This window comes from Chiloscyllium plagiosum, chromosome 15 (genome assembly GCF_004010195.1).
Source record: "Chiloscyllium plagiosum isolate BGI_BamShark_2017 chromosome 15, ASM401019v2, whole genome shotgun sequence".
NCBI lineage: Eukaryota > Metazoa > Chordata > Chondrichthyes > Orectolobiformes > Hemiscylliidae > Chiloscyllium > Chiloscyllium plagiosum.
Genome location: NC_057724.1, coordinates 19,891,859 through 19,910,794, shown reverse-complemented (window position 1 = coordinate 19,910,794; position 18,936 = coordinate 19,891,859). Strand labels below are relative to the sequence as shown.

Genomic DNA, 18,936 nt, shown 5'->3' with positions numbered 1-18,936 from the left:
AACTAGAGCTTTATAAAGACTCAGAAGCATGTCGCTGCTTTTATATTCCAACCCTCTTGAGATAAATTGCAACATTACATTTGCTTTCTTAATCACAGACTCAACCTGCATATCAATTTTCAGAGAATCCTCGGCTAGCACTCCCAGATCCCTTTGTACTTTGGCTTTATGAATTTTCTCACCGTTTTAAAAATAGTCCATGCTGGTATTCTTTTTTCCAAAGTGCAAGACCTCGCACTTGCTCAAATTGAATTTCATCAACCACTTCCTGGACTAATCTCCTAAACTGTCTAAATCTTTCTGCAGCCGCCCCACCTCCTCAGTACTACCTGCCTGTCCACCTAACTTCGTAGCATCGGTGAACTTTAATATATAAAGTGAACAGCTGCGGCCCCAACACTGAACCCTGCGGGACCCCACTTGTCACCAGCTGCCATTCTGAAAAATAAGTTTTTATCCCAACTCTCTGCCTTCTGTCAGACAGCCAATCCCCAATCCATGCCAGTAGCTCACCTCAAACACCATGGGCCCTCACCTTACTCAACATCCAAATCATTTATATAAATGATGAAAAATAGTGGACCCAGCACCGATCCTTGTGGCACTCCACTGGTCACAGGCCTGCAGTCTGAAAAACAACCCTCCACCATCCTCAGTCTTCTACCTTTGAGCCAGTTCTGTATCCAAATGGCTAGTTCCCCCTGTATTCCATGAGATCTAACCTTGTTAACCAGTGGCCATGGGGAACCTTGTCAAACGCCTTACTGAAGTCCATACAGATCACGTCTAAAGCTCTGCTATCATCAATCCTCTTTGTTACTTCTTCAAAAAACTCAATCAAGTTTGTGAGACATGATTTCCCACGCACAAAGCCATGTTGACTATCCATAATCAGTCCATGCCTTTCCAAACACATGTACATCCTGTCCCTCAGGATTCCCTCCAACAACTTGCCCACCACCGATGTCAGGCTCACTGGTCTATAGTTTCCTAGCTTGTCCATAGCACCCTTCTTAAACAGTGGCACCATGTTAGCCAACCTCCAGTCTTCTGGCAATTCACCTGTGACTATTGATGATACAAATATCTCAGATATCAAGTGTATAACTTAAACACAAATTAAGAACTTGTAATTGATAATATAACTTTAGCAGAACACAGATAAACAACCAGGCAATCTAATTAAGGTCTATGGTAGGAGCCTAATCTTCTTTGAATATAGTCTCACACCAACAGAGACATGTAACGGGATAAATTAATAAAGAAAATAAAAGAATCATAACTAGCCAGTTTGATATCATGGTATTTATTGTTGAAATGATTATCATAAAATCCTTTGATGATGGGTTTTATTACATGCATATCAAACTCTACATCCTGCAAGATTCCTAAAGCGCCGGTCAACGCAAAAACTTGCGCAGGCTGCTGGAGAGTTGCTTATTTCTTACAACTGAGATTCTTTTCACAGAATTTTACCAGGTTAATAAATGGGAATAACTAGAGAGAAGAAAACCCAAAAAAAACAGCTTCCAAGTTCAGTTTCAAAAGCAAAAACTGCCTTCTGCCAAAAATTCCATTCAGTACCAGTTCTCCTTGTTTTTCCTTCTTTTCAACCTTTTCTATGGTGGGCTGGCCAGCACCAGTCCTCCCTTGTTGAATTGGTCAATCATTCAAATAGCTGCCAGACCCTGAGTATAACAATATCTCAATGCTGAATTGTTTACTGTAGTATTAGCGTAGTAATTAACCTGCATTATTGTTCCAGACCAGTTCCCAACAGCAAACATTTGGTCTTTTGTTCTTTTTTTCTAAAGACAAGCTGCTGTTCCAAGTTCAAAATTTAATTCTCAACTGCAAATCACAGTTTCAAATTTAAAATGAGAAAAATGAAAGAAAAATAGTGATGATTTCAATACATTTGGTTGACACTAGCAAGATCAATCTTTAGTTTTTCAAAGAGTCCATGTTTTTGTTGTCTGAACATTATTTCACAGCGCCCACAGGAAAGCAACACACACAGACCAGATACTTAACCACAGAAGCAATCATCCCAACACCCACAAATGGAGCTGCATCAGGACATTATTTAAATGGGCCACAACACACTGCAGCACCTGGAACTATGAGCAGCAGAAGAAAAATACCTATACAGCGTATTCAAGAAGAACGGGTACCCAATAAACATAGTCTGCCGATTCCTAAACAACAAACCCAAACAAGCAGACACAATGTGCCCAGAAACTCTAGCCACATTGCCATACATCAAAGACATTTCTGCCATGACTACTAGATTACTCTGACTCCTTGGCATCATGTTAGCCCACAAACCTACCAACACACTTAAACAGTGACTGATGAACCTAAAGGACCCTATACAAATAACCAGCAAAATGAATGTCATTTACAAAATACCATGCAAGGACTGTAACAAACACTACATTGGACAAACAGGCAGAAAACTTGCCACCAGGATATACAAGCATCAACTAGCCACCAAAAGACACTATCACTAGTATCTTTACGTACAGCCAAAGAAGGACATCACTTCAACTGAGATAGCAGATCCATCCTAGGGCAGGCTAAACAGAGACACGCACGGGAAATTCTGGAGGCCTGGCATTCAGAATGGATCTCCGTGAATAAACACATCGATTTGGGCACCATTTACCAAACTCTGAGAAAAACACCAGAAATTACATCACCCACATTAAGAGACAAAGACACATAAATAGAAAGTGGGACATAACACCAGCGCTTCACCAGAGGCTCACTGATGATGTTATCTAGCATTGTACCGAAACGTCTGAAAACAAACCTTCCAGCTCAGTGAGCAAACTCGTGACCTGAGCCTTTCTCAGTATTCAACTGATAGGCTTTCAGATCTTATGGGAAAGTGACAATGCCAAGACCATATCTTGTTTCCTCTTTGGTAGATACATAATATGTGTCCACATATCCAGTTCCTTGCTTAACTGTTCAGAGGCTTCAGAATCAGACAACGTTAGCTGTTTATCATTCTCTGACAATTTGGATATGTTTTCCGTTATTTTTCGTAAAAGTGAAGTTGTAACTTCCTACCTCAACAAATTTTCTCAGTTTCTCTTTTTCAGCTTTAGGGAACCACCATCAGTTTACACAACTTACAGTCAATTTGTGAAGGAGGAAAACAAGTCAATCTTCATTCTCTCTCGGCTTTGCATTCTGTACAGGCTGCAGAAACCCCTTTTTAACTTAGATATATTGTGGCCAGGAGAAAAGAAACTACTGTTGAGTAGTGTTGTGACAGGGATGAAAAGAGCTCACTGCAAATGAAAACAGACCAAAAATTTTGTTGACTGCCTACAACTGTTGCGTACTTTCTTCATTACCCACCAAAGCCTATGAATACTGAAGTAAGCAAAATTTGTGGTGGAGAATAACCTTTGGGACGGCTGATAAGAAACAAACCATCTGCCCGCATAGAGGGGTGCAGGATGTAACAGTGCTCAAGGTAGTTCTTGAATCAGGACCATTGCGATGAGAGTTTTCTGGAATCTGTCAGAATTAGGGCATAGGTTTTTTGGGGTTCATATGTTCTGTTACTGATAGAGAAGTAAAGGATCAAGGTGGGGGGAGTGGTGAATCTATTAACCTTGGTGAGGACTAAAGACTTATCATTAAATACACTGTCAAATCAGTATCAGGATTGTTTGCACCAGAAGAGGAACTGGAAGGTTGGTTTTCTCAGAGACTCTTAGCATCTGTTTATTGAAGCACTGGGATCTTCAGTGCACTGTAGCATGACAATTGGGGTGAGGAAGGGGATCTGGAGGTCCTGAGGAATGTTCTATTATTTGGCATCAAGAGATGGCCTCTTGGGTACAGAAAACTAAGGAGCTTCCTCTGATGCAACAGATTTCTGGTAATGCTAGGAGGTACATTCTGGATGCTGTAGTACTTGAGAAAGTGCCAAGATCTGGAACCTTAGCGAAAATACTCTGGACCATGGATATAATATAAAGGATGATGTTTCTTTTAAAGCATTATGGAATAGATTTTGAGAGATGGGAGCCAGTATGTCCAATTCTGGGGCTGACACAACTGTGGAAAAGTCTGAGAGTTTGGTACAATGAGGGTAAAAGTGAGATTGACATGGGGGTCTGACATTCCTGAGGCTGACAGAGCAGATCTCTGTCTTGTGTCTCGGAAATATGGAGTACCTATAGCACGTTGAAGTAACCTGCCTGCCCCTTCTCCCTGAAAAAGAAGAAGCTTGTAGGTTCTACCTGGTTACTGTCTTATTGATTGAACAAATTTTGTGGGCTGAGGATGCCACTGACTGCCCTATTGTTGTTTGCAACAAATTACCCAGATAACAGCATGATACAACTACTGTTAGAACTATTACACCTCTCAAAGACTATGGCTTTAGCTTTCAATCTTCCTCCCATAGTCAAATGCCATCAAAGGCAAAGGATACCTCAAAATCTGTTCATTGTGAACGTGCCTGGTCAATGTGCTCCCAAATACTTGTGAGAATGTGATGCAGCTGTTTTCCTACAACTGAATAGGTTAAATCTTTGTCCTTAGATGGTACTAACACCAAATAAAAGTTGCCAACTTTGAAACACTTGTGCAGATTTTATAGCCATGGACTGGAATTACTAAATGGAGTAATTACTCTGAAAGTCAATATGACTGACAGACTGACACATACGCAAATGCTATTCTTCAAATAAGTCGATTCATTCTATGTAATATCAAGACATTAGGTACCTCCAGTGAGCTCTGACAGTGTTCAGTTATAGTACAAAAGACATGCTGCACTCCTTGCCAAACTATTTCAATACAGTTACAATACTGACATCTCCCCAACAATGTGGAAAAGTGCCCAGGCATGTTCTTTACATAAAAAATTACCACTCCGTAACCTAGTCTTGAATCAGCAGACGGAATAGGATAGCTGAAAAGACTAGTGCTCCTGAGAAACTAAAGGTATATAGTGAACTAGTTTACCTTTGTGTGAAAAAATAGCATTTTTTCAGACCAGAATTATTGGGCTAAAACCCGAGAGGTTCTTTTAAGCTGTAGTACATTTTAGCTCAGATGCATGATGGTTGCAGGAAGAAGGTGCAGTTCCTCACTAAAAGTTGATTGCCAAGCCTATTGAGGTTTGGGAACCAGTACTTCAGGGTGAACCTCACGATTTGAATTTTGGGTACAATACAAAAGCTGTTTTGTTTCTTTTCAACTTATCAGGACTTATACACTTAATGGTAAGGTCCGAGGGAGTGTTGCTGAACAAAGAGACCTTGGAGTGCAGGTTCATAGCTTCTTGAAAGTGGAGTTGCAGGTAGATAGGATAGTGAAGAAGGCATTTCGAATGCTTTACGTTATTGGTCGGTGTATTGAGTATAGGATTTTGGAGGTCATGTTGCAGCTGTACACGACATTGGTTAGGCCACTGTTGGAATATTGCGTGCAATTCTGGTCTCCTTTCTATCGGAAAGATGTTGCGAAACTTGAAAGGGTTCAGAAAAGATTTACGAGGATGTTGCCAGGGTTGGAGGATTTGAGCTATAGGGAGAGACTGAACAGGCTGGGGCTGTTTTCCCTGGAGCGTTGGAGGCTGAGCGGTGACCTTATAGAGGTTTACAAAATTATGAGTGGCATGGATAGGGTAAATAGGCAAACTCTTTTCCCTGGGGTCAGGGAGTCCAGAACTAGACAGGATAGGTTTAGGGTGAGAGGAGAAAGATATAAAAGAGACTTGCGTGACAACTTTTTCACACATCGGGTGGTACGTCTATGGAAGATGCTGCCAGAGGAAGTGGTGGAGGCTGGTACAAATGCAACATTTAAGAGGCATTTGGATGGGTATATGAATAGGAAGGGTTTGGAGGGATATGGGCTGGTGCTGGCAGGTGGGACTAGATTGGGTTGGGATATCTGGTCGGCATGGACGTGTTGGACCGAAGGGTCTGTTTCCATGCTGTACATCTCTATGACTCTAAGTGTTTTGGGAGTATACCTTAATTGGGTGTTGAAAAAATATTTGAACTCACATTATAAATAGATGGTGTGGTGTATTTTCCCTTCATACGTTTTGTCATTAACTTCTGTTTTATGGATATAGCAAAATCTGAAACATCGAATACATATGTTTCAGAGAGACCACTTTGTTAAAATCGATATAAATCACTGTGATTTAGCAAGCCTCCTTTCGGTCTGGGACCTTAATTGTCCAGTAACAACTTCATCTGAGATCATATAACTACACATTTGAACAGCTTTCAAAATGTAAATGCATCTACATGGAAAATCTCATTCAAAGGTATAGACATAGCGAAGAAAGTATACATTTAATGTCACTTACACAATGTTACAAGGAATGAAATTAACCCAAGCTGTGAAATGTATGTTGTATTGCATTGTACGCAGGTGATAGGCAATATCTCAGAATTCACTTTTGCTCTTTTAAATAGAAACACAAGTTGCGATTGTTAGTTTAAAAAGTGCCTGTTTTGCCATATACATCTCTGTAATTAAATATTCATAGAAATGGGTAAAGATAGGATTGGAGCCAATCTTCTACAACTGGCTTTCTGGAATATAACAAGAGGTATCCATTTACATTTATATGCGGGTTAACAAATTGTGAACAGCATAAGTCTATTCAGCCTAAAATTGCATCCATCACTAACAGAATAATTTTATGCCTTGAAGGTGACACTTCTGTTGAGTCTATGTTGCTTGGCAACCTAGCAGCCCTTATCATAAGTACCTAATGAAGTTAACATTATGCACATTGCCTTTGCAGTATCGTGGGTGTTGTTTTCAAAATGATATTGAAATTCATTATCAGCCCAGTTTGCATGAACCTTCTGAGTCCAGAGTTTATTTTATATGATAATGTTTCATAATATCATGTAGAAAAATGAGTATTTGTTAGAAACATCAAATATTTTTTGTATGTGTGTTCCCTGACACTTTAATCAGATTCCAATGATGTGTAATTGTGCACAAACATGTGGGATCAGCAGATTGTGCTTTGCGTATACTGCCAAGAATAGCCAATTTCTCAAAGTATCAGGAAGGAAGCAAGGAAGCAAACAAAAACCCTTCACCAAATCAAAGATGATAATCTGAGATTAATTCACACCTTTCCGTTCTTTATCTCTCAGAGCTAGTATGCAATATACCTTTAAGAGGCAGGTTCATGACACAATCACCAAATCATAGTATGTGACCTAATGGAATATCTCCATCTTACTGGGACCATTTATAGCATATGCTGAGGGAAAGTTGTAACAGTTTGTAACCAAATTGTTCAATACTCACAAAACACTAGCAGACAAGTTTAGTGTGTAATTGGGAAAGCAAATGGAATGTTGGCCTTTATTTCAAAGAGAATAGAGTATACAAATGCGGAGGTTTTGCTCAAACTATATCAGGCATCCGTCAAACTACAGCTGGATTACTGTGAACAGTTTCAGGCCCCTTATTTAAGAAGCATGTACTGACATTGAGGCAATTCATTGAAGGTTCTGTCGGCTGAGATGTGGCAAGTTGTTTATGACAGAAGTTGAGTAGTTTGGGCCTGTACCCATTTTAATTTAAAGGAGACCTTATGAGGCGTGCAAGCTTCTTAGGGGACCCGACAGAGTGGATACGGAAATTTGTTTTCCCTTATGAGACAGTCTAGGTTCAGAGGGCATCGTCTCAGAGTATGGGTTAAGACAAAAGTGAGAAGGAACTCTTTGTGTGATTGTGGTGAGTCTGTGGAATTATACCACAGAGGGCTGTCAATGCTGGGTTGGTAAGTGCATTCAAGGATGAAATAGACAGATTTTTAATGAGTAAGTGAATGAAGAGTTATAAGGAAAAGGAAGGTAAGTGGAGTTAAGAATGATCAAATCAGCTATGATTTCAGTGAAAGGTGGAGCAAACTTAATGGGCTGAATGACCTACTTCTGCTGCGACATGTTGTAGTCTTGTAAGTATTGCCGCATCAGGTACAATACCTTGCGAGAGGTAAAAGTGTATTACTTCATCTATGTTAAAAATCACACAATACCAGGTTATAATCCAACAGGTTTATTAGGAAAAACTGCCTTTTGAAGTGTTACTTCTTCATCAGATGGTTATGGAACAGGACCATAAGACACAGAATTTATAGCAAAAGGATTACAGTGTCAAGGAGGTGTAATGATATATTAAACAAATGTAGATTAAGTCTTTCATCTTTTAGAATGGGATATGGTAGTTTTGGTTCTTTAGGATGAAAATCTCAGAACTCCTTCTAAGTTACATTCTCAAGAATGTATCTTCAGCTTTTCTAACAAAAAGTGCCATCTCAGTTCAGACAATGCATTAAAAGTGTGAGATTAAAGTTTGTCTGTGTCCCAATGTTGAGTTAGACTGGTTCTATTTCAAAAGTGGGATTTACAGAATCTTACATGGACTTATGCAGTTTTTGATCAAAATAAAATGTAATTTGGCAAAGAGAAATTCACCCCATAAATTTATATATGTGCGCAAGCAGGAGAGACAGAGTGAGTGCATGTGTGGGCGTGAGTGCATGTGAGAGAGTGTGTGTATGTCTGTGTGTAAGCTTGGTAAAGTGTGTGCGTGTGTGATGGGGTATAAGCCTGTGAGAGGGTGCATGTGTGCATGTGAGAGAGAGTCTGTGTGAATATGTAGGGGAGAGGGAGAGAGAGAGACAGGCCATCCTCATGGCTACTGAACTTGCCTATCAGCTTTTGCTTGGCCACTTTGCATTGTTGCTTGTCCTGAAGTCCACCTTGGAGGATGGTCACCCGATGGTCTGAGGCCGAATGTCCCTGACCACTGAAGTGTTCCCTGACTGGGAAGGAACATACCTGCCTGGTGACTGTTGCACAATGTCCATTCATTCGTTGTCTTAGAGTCTGCTCATTCTCACCACCATCTGCGACAGAGCATAAGGGCAGAACAATATATTTTTCAATTATTGCGCATCTCCCAAAATATAATTATAAATTATAAAATATCATTAGTCGTTTTGGACCATTTCAAAATAAACACTATCTGCAATGACCTGTAATAACTGTTGCACATCCCTTGGATGCATAAACAGTGCATTTTGCATTTCATTCAGTTCTTGGTCTGTTATTGACCGGCCATACACCCCCCTTGATATTGATGATATAACATGCAGGATGCAATTTTTAGAGAAGAGAACTCTGCAGTTATTCTCCTGTCAAAATAACTTGTGCACCATTGAAAGACTTTTGACTCTCAAAATCTGTTCTTGATGGGCAATTTAGCATGGTCAAATCACCTGACCTGCACATCTTTGTGACTGTGGGTGGAAACCGGAGCACCCGGAGGAAACCACACAGACACTGGGAGAACATGCAAACTCCACACAGTTCTTGACATAGAAAAAATAGTATCTGGGTTTCTTACTGCCTAAAGAGGTCAGACTTTTAATTTCTTTCTGTTCTTAACTTCTGAACTTATGTTTTTTTAGTAAGGGTGCATGTCGCCTTAAGCTAAATAGCAACATAGACAGGCAAGATATTTTCCTTTTTTCACTTTTCATCTTATTCAAAGAGCCAAATAATCCCCATCAAGGTATCACAGATTCAAGTTTGAAACCTGGACAGATCAAAGGGATTTATTTTAATGAGATTGTTGTTCAGTTAGTAGCACAGCTGCAAAACATGGTCTGTGCATTGTCACATTTCAGCAACTCAGTGTTACCGCTGTGATCCTTCTACACATTACAAGGTTAATCAAAATTTAAGAGTAAGATTGGACCCCATATGAGCATCAGCATGAGTCAGGCTGCAATATTTTGTGGCACCCAGAGATCAGAGAGTTGGAATATCTTAAGAAAAACCCAATACAAAATAAAATTCAGCTGGGTAAAGGAAGTGTTGGTAAAAGGGGGAGTGATGAAAGAGAACTAAATATCTAAGTAATTCACTATTAGCCACAAAATTGTGAACAATTTCACAAACTGAAACTTCTCAAACTGAAAACAAACATATTGTAAAACGTAGATATCAAAGTGAGAGTAAAAAAAGACAAACTAGTCTTCTGCAACTGTTTATTTAGTACAGTACATATTGTATCAAAAAATGTTATTTGCATAATGTGCTTTTTAAAAAGAAGTGAATTAAGATGACCATGGGTGACAGTGAAGAGTCTGTAATTTTCTTCCATGCTGCAACTCAAGTATTTGTTTAAACATCTCCAATGCAGGACTACATATTTGAGCATAACAGCATATGCATATTCCTCTGTAACATGCATCCTCCTGGCTTCAACAGAACAAACCAGCAACTGTCATATTCCTGAAGGAAAAGCATCATTTGAAATAGCTCTTTTAATGAGGTTTTATCGTGTCAGTAGCATCATGCCATCAGAAATGCCCGACTTGTGTTTTCTTTTTGTTGTTCCATACTAGGGAATCCCTGTTATTGATAGAACGTACATTTAACACATACATCATTCAAGAATTTGTGACATTTGTTTTTGGATTATTAGTTACTTGTATGAGTTCTTTGTGGTCTATTATTTATTTAAATTTAAATTCCAAAATTAGGAACAATGAGGACTTTAATTGTTCAGAATATCAGTGGTGGCTCAGTGGTTAGTACTGCTGCCTCACAGCACCAGGGTCCCAAGTTCGATTCCAGCCTCAGGTGACTGTCTGTGTGGAGTTTGCACGTTCTCCCAGTGTCTGCGTGGTTTCCTCCCACAGTCACAAAGATGTGCAGGTCAGGTGATTTGACCATGCTAAATTGCCCATAGTGTTAGGTGCATTCGTCATGGGTAGGTGTATGGGAATGGGTCTGGGTGGGTTGCTCTTTGGAGGGTCGGTGTGGACTTGTTGGGCCGAGGGGCCTGTATCCACACTGTAGGGAATCGAATTGAATTGAATCTAATAATAACTTGACAAAAAAGGTTAGAAAGACATCTTTACACACATGAGAAAAGGATTCGAATTCACACTTCTCCTTTTACACCAGCAACATCCTTATAAACATAAAACTCCAGTGAACAGTTACAACCTCCACAACAAGTTTTGTGCTCAGGTTGGTGCAGCTGCAATTAATTTCCTTGTAGTGAATTTCTGCATATTCATTAGATGCTTTTTCCCTCAGCTTGTATATGTCCCTGTCATACCTAAAATAAACTGCAAACTAAACTCATACATTAACTTCAGGCAAACCTATGAGTTCCTTAAACTCAGGTTCGATCAGAAACAAAAACAGAAATTGCTGGAAAGTCTCAGCAGGGCTGGCAATATTTGTGAAGAGAAATCAGAGTTAACATTTCAAATCCAATGCCCTTCTTCAGATGTTGATTTCTAGCTTCTGCAGTTCTTTTGGGTTTTTGTTCAGTTTATCAATCTTTCCTTGGTGCAACCATGCATTGACTGATATTCAGATATTGCTATTTCTCGGTGTGACCCTGCACCTCTGTCACTAATGAACAGCAGGGATTTTTAAAAGTATATTGATGCATTGAACTTCTAAATCCCCATTGTTCACTGCAAGGGCTGCAAATCTTGTTAAAAGTGGATGCAAATAAACAGGTTTCCAGTGACTTTTCCACCAAACCCAGAAGAACAAGAAATAACATACCCTAAAAACTAGGACTCCCCAGTTTAGTTCACAAAGTATAAAAATACATAACAGAAACAGGCCATTTAGCCCAAAAGGTCATGCTAGTATTTATAGTTGACACAACTTTCCTCCCACCCGTCTTTTATGGGTAAAGGTCTCACAAAAACCAAGTAATTTTCTGTTCTTTTCTGTTTGCACCACCAAACCACATTTATCAAATTCAATATTACCTCTTCAATATTAAGGATGACAGATGTAGGTTTGCTCACTGAGCTGGAAGGTTCATTTTCAGACATTTTGTCACTCTACTAGGTAACATCTTCAGTGGGCCTCCAGGCAACTGTTGATAATTCCTGCTTTCTATTTATATGTTTGGGTTTCTTTGGGTTAGTGATGTTATTTCCTGTGGCGACATCATTACCTGTTCTTTTTCTCAGGGGGTGGTAGATAGGGTCTAACTCAACGTGTTTGTTGATAGAGTTCCGGTTGGAATGCCATGCTCAAAGGAATTCTCATGCATGTCTTTGTTTGGCTTGTCCTAGATTGTTTTTTTTTTCCAGTCGAAGTGGCGTCCTTACTCCTCTGTATGTATGGATACTAGTGAGAGAGGGTCATGTTGTTTTGTGGCTAGTGGTGTTCATGTATCCTGGTGGCTAGTTTTCTGCCTGTTTGTCCAATGTAGTGTTTGTTACAGTCCTTGCACTTGTAAACACCATTAGTTTTGCTTGTTGTCTGTACAGGGTCTTTCAAGTTCATTAGCTGCTGTTTTAGTTTTTGGTCCGCTACATGGATGACACCTTTGTCATCACTAAATGAAACAAATTAGAGGAAACCTCCAAGACCATCAATAATACCCTTACTGGCATAAAATTCACTAAAGAGGAGGAAAACAACAACAAACTGCCATTAATGGATGTCACAGTAGAGCGAACAGCCAATGGGGAACTTCTAACCAGCGTCCACAGGAAAACAACACATACTGACCAAATACTAAACTACAGAAAGATTCATTCCATCACCCAGAAATGAAGCTGCATTAGAATATTATTTCAATGAGCCACCACACACTACAGCACAGAGGAACTATGCAGAGCAGAGGAAATCACCTATATAGTGTATTCAAAAGGAATGGGTACCCAATGAACATAGTCTGCCGATTTCTCAGCAACAAACCCCAACAACCAAAAACCTTAGCCACTCTCCCCTACATCAAAGACATCTCGGAAATGACTGCCACACTACTCAGACCCCTTGGCATCATGTTAGCCCACAAACCCACCAACATATTAAAACAGCAGCTAATGAACTTGAAAGACCCTATACAGACAACAAGCAAACTAATGTCATTTACAAAATACCATGCTAGGACTGTAACAAACACTACATTGGACAAATAGGCAGAAAACTAGCCACCAGGATACATCACCTGGAGGCCCACTGAAGATGTTACCTAGTAGTGTGACAAAATGTCTGGAAATGAACCTTCCAGTTCAGCAAGCAAACCTACATGCAGAACCTCAATCTGAGTTACAAATCTTTTCAAAACACATTAGGGATAATGTAAAAATGAGGTTAGAAACATATCGCACTCTCTGACCTGGACATAGGGAGTAAAGATGGAGTTGTTCTTCAAAGAAACTCCCTCTTCTAGTTTCACCTTATCTATTATCCATCCGATTGCACTAAGTTGCTTCATTAAGATCTAGTCTCTCGTGTGAAAGCCAAGTCCAATAAGGGTATTTTGAGATTTTTCTCAAAGGCAATCAGTTCAGCTTACACTATTTTTAGGTACCATAAACTACAGTAGTTAAGTATACCTCTTTTTTTTATGGCTCCAAAAGTCATGTTTCTGCATATACTCAATTGCCCTGTTGAATTTTCACAACTAATATCAGATTCAGGAAAATAAATGGTCTGTACTAAAACAGATAATATTTGGTTATAACCATCTGTGTCAGCTGATAATAGTCCTTAAGGTTTTCAGGTGCCCTTGGTGGTGCTGGAATTGTGACAAAGGCTATTTAATCATCTGGGAGTCTGCTGCAATGTGAAAGCTCTGAGGGATGCAGTCTAGAACACTGACTATTTGCCAGTCTGCAGCTTGGCTGAAGGTCTTGATCTGCACCTCTATAGCAGGGCTTGGACACAAGATTCTCTGTAGAATGGGTCTCTGGTTTAATATCTCCTCCTGCCTTTTTTAGTGTTCACTGAATCACCTGCTATGGTATACCTCAAATTGACCTGCTGCAGTATTCTGAACAACAAGGGATAAGTACATCTAATAAGACTAAGCCTAGATTTTGGACTGGATCTGAAAAGAGATGTGTGGAATAAAGGTTGGTATTGCATAATGAAAGCAACAGTAACAGATAAGACATAACCCTGTGCAGTGTAAGATCGAAGAAACAGAAAGAATGAGCAGGGGGTGGTACAACAGTCTATCATCTTGCAGGGAAAGCGTCTTTTATGCCATGACATCATTTTTTTGTGAGAATGTCATAGAATCCCTACAGTGTGGAACTAGGCCCTTTGGCCCAACAAGTTCCACAAAGACCCTCTGAAAAGTACCCCACCCAATCCATTCTCCATCACTCTACATTTATCCCTGACTAATGCACTTAATGTAAACATCCCTGAACACAATGGCAATTTAGCATGGCCAATTAACCTAACCTGCACATCTTTAGACATGGGGAGAATGTACAAACTCCACACAGCCAGTTGCCTGAGGATAGACTTGAACCTAGGTTTTTGGCGCTATGAAACAACAGCGCTAACCACTGAGCCACCATGCCACCCTCCCCTTGGATATCCACAATTGGGTTTCAACCTACATTGAAATATTGATCATTCAGAAGAAGAGAAAGAACAACACTAATGAACCAGGTGCGGATTCTTTTATGACAATTAGACTTTAGACCACTTACTTTATCCCAGATTTTTAAAAAGAGAATTTCAACTCATCCATCTGTCATAGTTGGATTTGAACTGATCTCACCAGAGTATTAATAAAGAAAATCCAAGAATTGCAGATGCTGGAACTCAAACAGGAACAGAAAGTGCTGTGAAAACTGAGCAAGTCTGGTAGCATCTGTGGAGAGAAATCAGAGTTAATGTTTAGTAACCCTTCTTCAGAACTAAGCATTAACCTGAGATGCTGGATTATTAGTCCATGGACCATATCACTAGGCCAACCTGATTCCTGTTTTTATTTTCACTACACTGTTCTTTGTAAGTGGTCTCACTTCTCTTTTGAATTTGCTTCCACTACTATTTTCAGACATTGCTGGTAGCTTGGCGTCAGGAGATAAGTTTAAGAAAAGAATAATTTCACAGAGAGAGAGAAAAGCTTCCCTCTGAATAATTTAAGACCGTTTACAGTGTTGTGTATATGTGTCTCTCTGGGCAATATTTCAGAATGGAGCTTTCACCTCCTCTGATGCACTCACATATACACACATGGGGCAGTCAGTCAGGCCTGACCTGACGTCACACCGAAGGAACCCAGTGACGTAACTACCAGGGGCGGAGGGCGGGATTGAAAGTGATTGACGTCCCATTCAGCCAACCGAAGGGAGGCTGGGTGGGCGTGGGGCCGGGACCGATGCCTGCGCCTGCGCATTCGGAGTTGATGGCGGTTGTGGGTGTGAAAGGAACAAACCGTTGACAGACGAGGAGGAGGAGAAGGTGCTGTGGATTCTCTCTAACCTTCCTCCTCTTTTAGTTATGGCCAGAGGGCACTGAACTTGGGGAGTACTGTTGGTTGTCGACGAGATCGAGAAAGTAAAACTTTTTTTTGAGGTAGGGAGGAAGCAGGAGCCGTGGATTTAAAATAAAGAAGAAGAAGAAGAAGCCGTTAAGGGAGGGGAAGAAGCAGAAGGGACGTTGCTGTGAGCGGACCCAGGAGGATTTGTGAGTCTGCAATGTTGGGCCGGGCTGCTGCCGCCCAGCACCGACCTTTGTAGATAAACAGAGAGCCTCCCGGGGGAGCCCGGATCCTCCCTCCCTCCCTCACACACACTCACTCCCAACAACATGGACGGGCAGCCGCCGGCTGCAGGAAGCGAGTCGCCTCCCCGCAGCCGGGACAGATCTGACAGGTCCTCCTCGAAGAAGAAACCTGCCGAAGACGACCCAAGAAACAAAACCAAGCTGGTGAGCGCTCCGCACTTTCCGCGGCGAACCCTCGCGGTGTGGCTGTCGCCTCTGCCCCTACCCCCGCGGTTTGTGTTGAGACAGCCAGGTGTAAATCGCCAGATTAGGGGCTGGTGCAGTTTGCAGGCCCTTCTCCCTCACGCCGAGCGACACGGCACTTCCTAAACACGCTGAACCTTCGGTTAGTTTGCTATCAGGTGCAGAATTGCAATTTATCAGCGCTTTGCTCAAATATGGTGTTGGCTGGCGCGCACATGAATGAACCACTGGCCTTCTCATTTGTACCTCCCTTATATAAGATCCCGAGGGCTAACATTTGTTCCTTAAGATGTAAGTTTTCACGATTCGTGCACTGAACATATTTTTTCAGACTTTTAATATTCTGCAAATTGCTTGCGTTGTATAGAGAAGGAATCCATCGTTGCTCATTTATCCCATTGAATAAATTCAGCATTTGCTTTGATATGTCAATATCTCAGTTTACCCCACACATTGTGTACAACGAGGTAAAAACAATGACTGCAAACGCCTATTTTAAGAACGTGTTTGGGAAGAAAGGCGATTAAAAGTGACAAAAGGTTGTCGTGATTTGACTGTAAACGTTAGTCATGCATGGAGCTGGGAGGATTTTAAAATCAAATCATTCAACAGGCCCGTTGGTAAGATTGATTAGCCCACATATAAGAATAAGAAATCGGACAGCTTTTACAATTCGTCGTCCCTATAGTTGATCAAAATTTCTAAATAACTGTCTTGGTTTTTAAAAATAAACTTTTTAAAGCTAGCAAGCTTCTGGATGTGTTAGCTTGACACTGATGTTTAAAGGGAAATTTATGACTTTTTTCCACGTGTTGAGAATCAGTTGTTAAATCACTTGCAACACTGATCAATATCAGAATATTTAAGAAAGATTCTCTTTGACACCCTGTAATTGATAGATCAAGTAACCAGTTACTGTTAATTTTAAAAGTAGTGTGTTTCATAATGTAGTTAGTGTAAAAGTAGTATAGTTAGGCACTGGATTGTGACACTTTCCTTCCTATGTGTAATACCAGCTGTGAAAAACAAGTAATCCAGTCCTGGATTGTATTTCCAAATTTTGGTTTGTGTATTGTACTGTCTAGTTTTTCCATATTTCAAATGAAATTTCACAACTGTTGTATCGTCTTGTATATTTTCATTGCTGTAAGAAAGAGTAATTTACCAAGCATGAGTGCCAAATATAAACATGTGGATTTCAAAATTTATAACTGTGCTTTGAAATTTTTGTTTCTTTCAGCTTCAGGCCCAATAAAACTATTTAGGATTCTTCAACGAACAAATTTTGTTTTTGATAGCAGTCCGCACAACTGTTTTAAACCTTAGTGTGTTCGTTGAAGAAGAGATGAAATATTCTCAATTGTCTATCATCTGTGTCTCAGTCCTGATGAACAAAACTTGTATTTGTCAGTTGAGTTGAATACCCCATTACAACTATTAATCTAAACTGCCAAACTTTTGAACTGAGTTACTTATCCTCACCCTGGGCATCCTTCTGGCTTCAGTGTGTCAAACAAAAACATGATAGTGTGTTATACCTGTCTTAATATGACTTGGTCTGGAACTCTGAAATTCATTATTGCCATCTATGAGCTATGATCCTTTTAAAAATTTCTTTCATGGGATGTGAGTATCCTTGCAAAACTAGCATTTGTTGTTCATCCCTAACTGCTCTTGAACTGAACAGCTTGCTAGGCCATTTGAGAGTACACCCTGTAATTAAGAGTCACCACGTTGCTGAGAGATTGCTGTCACCCAAAGTAGGTAAGGACAGCAGATTTCCTTCCTTTTAAAGGACTTTAGTGAACCAGATGGGATTTTCTTTTACAACAGTATGAGATTGTTAACGTGGTCATCATTTGACAGGCTAGTTTTATGTTCCAGACTTATGAAATTAATTCAAATATCACCAACCATGTTTTGAACCCAAGTACCCTGACAAGATTATCACAATGCAACCATTTCCTTTGTGATCAACAAACTTTGAAATCCATGATTTATTTCATATAGTTTGCCTTTCTTTTCTTATGTGAGACGCAAGTTGATTTCATGTGTTCCATGACACACTAGTTACTGTATTCTGCAATGGTCTCATCCTCTTACGGATCTTAAAAATTTTTGCTTCATAAATTAAACTTGTTAATCAGGACTTGTTTTATATTTTTTTCATTTGTAACCTATTTAGACTACTCAATAACTACACATATCCAAACAGATATTAAGCAGAAGAGATCAGAGCACAAGAGAGAAAATTTTCACTGAATGATAAGTCAAGGATAAGGGGAGTTACCTAAAAAAAACTAAAGCAAAACATGTTGCAGATGAAAGTGGGAAATATGTCACTATCCAAAGGATGATGGAAGTTTGGAACTGACTTCAAATAGATATTGATGTGATATCAATTAATTTGAAAGCTGCGATTTTCAAAGTTATATTAACTTCGTAACTGGATTTGCACCATATTCCTTAATAGGTTAAGTGTGACACTGCAGATCAGTTATCTCAGTTCATGAAAGAATAGTCCTCGCGGCTGAATCATCAAACTCGGCATTTCAATTCCTGTACTTGCAATATGAGTTCGTGTAAAAATGACTCCATTTGGTATTTTAATAATTCAACCCACCACCAAAAGAAAAAAGCTGACTCAGTTTTAATAGTTGGTGAGGGTACAGTGAGAAAACATTGGTCATGTTTAAAGCCCTGAAAGTGCTGTTCAGTTTTTTTCAGTCAACCAGTGGTTTTTAGCCCAACAAATTGTTATTTTTAATTTAAATTACATGGCCTTATAACAGTTGGCTTTGGCACAGTGGTCTGAATGATCCTCTTTTGTACAACATGACTTTATGTCACGACTGTGTTCCATGAAGTATCATGTGGGTTTTGTACTGATTTGTCTTTGTGCACTCTCAGATGGTGTAGAATGCTTGCAAAATTGAAGAAAAAACTTCTCTTAGCATAATGTAATATTATAATAACATAATGTCCTCTGATAAATTTAAGAATCTGTCATTTTGTGAATTAAGTGTAATGTAGCAGATTTTGAATTTTAAGTTGAGCTATCATCTGCCAAATATATTGTATTTATAATTGAATGGGTGGATACACTTGCTTCGCTGTTCCATTGAAAGGAAAGCTGCCATGT

General features: G+C 39.8%; 1 protein-coding gene across 4 annotated transcripts in view; it reads left to right on the top strand.

Annotated features, from left to right (window-relative positions):
* The first annotated feature begins 15,218 nt into the window (after nucleotides 1-15,218).
* The window catches only part of diaph2 (diaphanous-related formin 2), a 734,120-nt gene continuing 730,402 nt past the window's right edge, over nucleotides 15,219-18,936 (top strand). For 3 of the 4 annotated variants that reach the window (XM_043704498.1, XM_043704500.1, XM_043704497.1), the window contains exon 1: nucleotides 15,220-15,755. In XM_043704498.1, coding sequence (XP_043560433.1) covers nucleotides 15,636-15,755 — 120 coding nt within the window. In that variant the 5' untranslated portion in view covers nucleotides 15,220-15,635. Of the gene's footprint in view, nucleotides 15,756-18,936 lie in introns of all 4 variants that reach the window. The other variant, XM_043704499.1, reaches the window with a different exon arrangement.